At 43.7% G+C, this 5,380-nt stretch overlaps 1 protein-coding gene across 1 annotated transcript; it reads right to left on the bottom strand.

Annotated features, from left to right (window-relative positions):
• Positions 1–331: 331 nt before the first annotated feature.
• Positions 332–2,966, bottom strand: LOC120978117 (3-galactosyl-N-acetylglucosaminide 4-alpha-L-fucosyltransferase FUT3-like). Its single transcript, XM_040406345.1, has 2 exons — positions 2,824–2,966; positions 332–1,412 (listed from the first exon to the last, which is right to left on the bottom strand). Exons 1-2 carry the CDS (start codon positions 2,964–2,966, stop codon positions 332–334), a joined length of 1,224 nt encoding a protein of 407 aa, XP_040262279.1.
• Positions 2,967–5,380: the final 2,414 nt, after the last annotated feature.

Here is a 5,380-nt window from a genome sequence, read left to right as displayed (position 1 = left end):
AACTATACTTACTAAGCCTCTATGAGGGACAGTATCAAATGCCTTTGCAAAATCCAAGAACACTAAATCTCCAGCCACCCCATCGTCCATACTTCTACTCACTTCTTCATAAAACAGAACTGTATAATTGTTAATAGCAATATCCCACTATAATTAGCTATCATAGTTTAGAAATATAAAATTAATAAATATATAGTATATATTAAATATATAATATTCTGTGAATAAAATAGGAAAAATAAAATTTTGAGAAAGATAGGTGTTTTTTTTTTCTAACTCAACTTTGGTGACACAAATGATTTGTAACTTTTACATAGTTTGTCTTTCATGGTTATCTGTTCTCCAAAAACCACTTTTCTATACTCTGGATAACTTGGTAATCTGGAGCCTGCTGAAGCGCTCGGCAGGCTTTGCAGTAGTGGTTGTCCCATCCTGTTTCTCTTCTCACGCGGTAGTGAGATCTCCAGTAAAAATACTTTTTGTATCTCTCTTCATCCTGGTCTAGCTCAAGAAGATAGGAAGCTAGTTCCTTTGGGCTTGAGAAATCATCTACATGAATGAAGGCATCTCCGGGAAGGAAACGTTCATAATTTTTCCGAGATGTCCCCAATACAACAGGTACAGCCCATGAATCGAAAGCATTTGACCACAGCTTTTCAGTGATATAATCCTTATAGATTGAATTCTCAAACGCCAAGTAAAATTTGTATTTGGAGATGGTTTGATAGAAGTCATCCCAAGACAGTTTCATGTGCTTCTTCCCATAGACATCAATTGGAAGATATTCTTTAAGTTTCTCATAATATATATTACGTCTGGCACCTGGGTACCACTGACTAATCACCCAAGCAACCAGTTTAGTCTTGGCAGGGATCGAGAAGCTCTGAGGTTTCTTCAAAGCTTCAATTCGACCATAGGGTCTATAGACATCGGAGTCTTGGCGGAATGTCATAGTCATATTAAATAGATTATCCAAGAAATGAAGATTTGTGATAATCAATGGTGGTTCCATGTTGAACCATACCCAACGTTGATAAAGAGGCCGTGGTTTTTGTGGCAAAGACTTCCTGTCATACATGATGTCCACATGGTGCATAACAACAGCATCAGCAATGCTATACAGGCTCCTGTCGGCTGTTAGTTTGCATCCAGAGATACCATATACCCTCTGACAAGTGTCTAAAGGAAAAGGTGTTGCAAAGGGCCATACCCACACGAGAACAAGAAGTTCCTTCTCTACCTTTTGTGATGAACTTATGGAGGTCTTCAGGGACTGCTCTGTGGTTTTTTGAATGATCCCTTTTTGTTCACATTCTAAGTCCCTAGAGAGGCTCAGTCTTCCCCAGGTCCAGCAAAATAGGATCAGAACGACAAAAACTGTGGCAATGACTATGAGTTTCATGATATTTAACCTGGAAAAAAATAAACATAAACCAATTGAACATCTTTATATCTCTAAATGGACATTTTATGAAGATAAGGAGCAGACCTTCTACAGACATCAACAAGCTCGCTAACCAATGTTTATTTAAGAACAAACAAAATTGGGCAAATAGGGGCAAATATTAAACACATAGGCATATATCTAAATAAAATACATTCTTCGTTGAGAAAACTCCCTCTTCGCCTAACCCAAAAGAGAAACTATTTGACTAACATTCAGATAAACAGAGTTGCCTCTCAGGTCGAGCTAACCATACAGATTAGATAAAATATAACCAACTATCTAATGTGTATGGGAGTCTTCTGATTCTCCACAACACCAGTTGGTGGAGAAAAGGAGGATCAGGGATATTGGATGTCATCGATATCAGATCGATGGTGGACCAACCCCTGCCATACCCAACCGATTAGCTGTATGGGGAAGCTGCCAGGACCAGAAACTATACAGTGAATGGAGCCAGAAGCAGAAGGCTCGATCTACTGTGTAGTGTCCAGGCAGGGTACTGCAGCTCAGCTTCTATTCAAGTGAATAGCTGCAGTACGTCAATGTCAGAAACTGAATGGAGCCTTCCCCGAACAGCTAATTAGTGGGAATGCTGGGTGCCAGCCCCCCACCGATCTGATATTGATGACCTATCCTGAGGACAAGTCATCAATATCTAAATAGTGGAAAACCTATTTAGCAACAAAAAACTGGGTAAAGAAAAACACCAAAAACACCTGATTTTAAGATTCTTGCATGAATCCAGTATTAAAAAGAGATTCATAAATGAGTTGTCATGGGGTTAAGTCATGGAGCTCCATATAGTTATGCACTGGCTGGGTAGAGTAACATTGAGTGTCAAAAGGGAAGAGCAAAATTTGACAATCTAGACTCGAATACATTCCAAATAAGATGATTTCTAAATGTATAATAAAATAGTTATAAAAATGTTAAAGCTTTTTAGAACATATCTTCTGAGTAGCAAATACAATAATACTTTAGGTACTTACATCTTATGGAAAATCTTTTTGAGAACAATACAATAAGAAGCATGCATAGTGTGATCTTCAAACACCCTGGAATAAGAAGCATCTTTCAATTGATGGTCTGTACACTCTCTTCTTATGAGCCACCTCATCTGAAACACCCTTCACACAGGTAAGCATTTATGACTAGAGATGTCTTTGTAAGAACTCGGCCTTAAGTGCAGCATTATTAGAGATTAAGATGTCAGTCATCAAAGTTTTGTGAGTGACACAGCAACATTCATCTTCAATCTTATAAACGTTCAGAAAGACCCAACCTTCCCACCCAAGCCTCATGCCATTTAATGATATTTTTCTCAGACAGTGAATTATCCTAAGATGATTCTGGATATTCTGCTGCATGAGGCATACATTTCAGATGGTTTACGTTCGGTCTTCAGTACATTCCACTCCACCATAAAGAGAAGGTCCAAGCAACTATCAGGAGTCAACGGTTTGTTCTTGATAATTGCCTGATTGTTGAGCAGAGAGCTGCATTTCCATGTAGCAATCATCCTCTCTGTAGAGGCTGAACGATCGCCACTGTGATCGTTCGTCCCCATACAGATTCATTGTCTGCCAGCATAACATCCCTGTTTACACAGAGCAACGTGCTGCCGGTAGACGATGAGTTTAGGTGATGAGCGAGTGTTTGCTTGTTCATTGGCTGATCTGCAGCACCTTTCATAGGAATGCTCCTTGCAGATAATTGCCCCGATCTTTGACCCATATAAAGGGCCTTATTTGGCAGTGTCTTATCTCCAAAGCGTTAGCCTATTCAAATCCAACATGCCCAATAAAATTTTCCCCTGCCAGTAGTCACTAGACTTTAAAAGGGTTGTGCAGCAATATTGACTTGAATGAAACACGTACTTGTAATTACACTATGCCAATGCTCCACAGGAGACGCCACGTAGAGTAATGAACAGGAAGCAGCGCTCGCATGGAGTGCCGCCTTCTCTTCAAACAGCTGATCGGAGAGGTGCGGGGTGTCCTGAGGATAGGTCATCAAGACTGTCTGCCCATCACAGCGAGAGGCGGCACAGAGGATTAGGAGGCGGTGCAGAAGTCTGGAAAGGCGGCGCGGGGCACGAACGGCGGTGGGTGTGGCCGGCACCTTGCATCCATTGACATCCCCTTGGGCCAGTGGCGTACCAAGGGGGGGGCGGGGGGGGGCGGCCCGCCCCGGGTGCCACTCACAAGGGGGGTGCCAGCCGCGACTGAGGATAAAAAAAAAAAAAAATTAAAAAAAAAAAAATATGTGGCGAGTGGGCCGGCCCAGGCGTGGCACTGTGATAGGGGCAGGGCTCCAGATGGTCTCTCCCTCCCCCTGTGCTGCTGCCGCCGCGGCGAATAAGAAGAGGGACAGGGCCGGGGGAGGGGCTGTGGCCACTGCGCCACCAATGAAGATAACTGAGCTGTTAATACAAATACAGGAGGCGGGTGCCGGAATCAAATAGCCGGCACCCGACCTCTATGACAGGGAGCTGCGATCAGCTGCAGTTAACCACTTAGGTGACGCTCCCTGTCACAGAGGTCGGGTGCCGCTATTTGATTCCGGCACCCGCCTCCTGTATTTGTATTAACAGCTCAGTTATCTTCAGAGTGGCCCCCCCCCCAGTATAATAAACATTGATTGTGGCGCCCCCCCCCCCAGTATAATAAACATTGAGTGCGCCCCCCCCCCCAGTATAATAAACATTGGTGGGCAGTGGGCAGTGCCAATGAGGGTTAAAAAATAAAAAATTAACTCACCTCCTCCAATTGATCGCGTAGCTGCTGCCGGTCTCCTTGTAATTTCTTCAGGACCTGTGGTGACGTCACTGAGCTCCAGCCTCTATCACATGGTACATTACCATGGTGATGTATCATGTGATGTATCATGTGATGAGCTCAGTGACATCACCACAGGTCCTGCGTCCTGAAGAAAAAGTACATGAGACCGGCTGCTACGCGATCAATTGGAGGTGGTGAGTTAATTTTTATTTATTTTTTTAACCCTCATTGGCACTGCCCACCAATGTTTATTATGTTGGGGGGGGGGCGCACTGTGCCACCAATGTTTATTATACTGGGGTGTTGGGGGGGGCGCACTGCACCACCAATGTTTATATGTTTATTATGCTAGGGAGGGGGGGCGCACTGCCCACCAATGTTTATATGTTTATTATGCTAGGGAGGGGGGGCGCACTGCCCACCAATGTTTATTATGTTGGGGGGGCACACTGCGCCATCAATGTTTATTATACTGGGGTGTTGGGGGGGGCGCACTGCACCACCAATGTTTATATGTTTATTATACTAGGAGGGGGGCGCACTGCGCCACCAATGTTTATTATGTTGGGGGGGCACACTGCGCCACCAATGTTTATTATACTAGGGTGTTGGGGGGGGCGCACTGCACCACCACACCAATGTTTATATGTTTATTATACTAGGGAGGGGGGGCGCACTGCGCCACCAATGTTTATTATACTGGGGTTTAAGGGGGTGCAGGTTTTTATTTTATTAAGGAAGGGTTAAGGGGTCTATTAAGGGGTGGTTAATGGGTTTTATTAAGGGGGGTTAATGGGTTTATTTCGTTAAGGGGGTGTGCAGAGGTTTATTATTTTATTAAGGGGTTTTATTTTTATTTATAAATATTATTGAAAACATTGAAAAAAGTTTGTGCATGTTTTCTTAACTTTCTTGGGGGGGGGGGGGGGGGGTGTGCCAAACAAAGGGTTCGCCCCGGGTGCCAAATGCTCTAGGTACGCCCCTGCCTTGGGCACCTTATTTCTTTGAGTGACAGGTTAGTAAAACCAGTTTTTTAGCAAAATAAGGCTACGGATCACATTTAGAAGCCCACATTAGGAATCCTGATGAGGCCCTGAACATCAGCATATGTTTAGCTGACAGGGGTGAAACCTGGTGACAGAATCCCTTTAAG

Source organism: Bufo bufo, chromosome 8 (assembly GCF_905171765.1).
Source record: "Bufo bufo chromosome 8, aBufBuf1.1, whole genome shotgun sequence".
Classification (NCBI taxonomy): Eukaryota; Metazoa; Chordata; class Amphibia; order Anura; family Bufonidae; genus Bufo; species Bufo bufo.
This window is presented reverse-complemented; position numbering and strand designations above follow the sequence as displayed.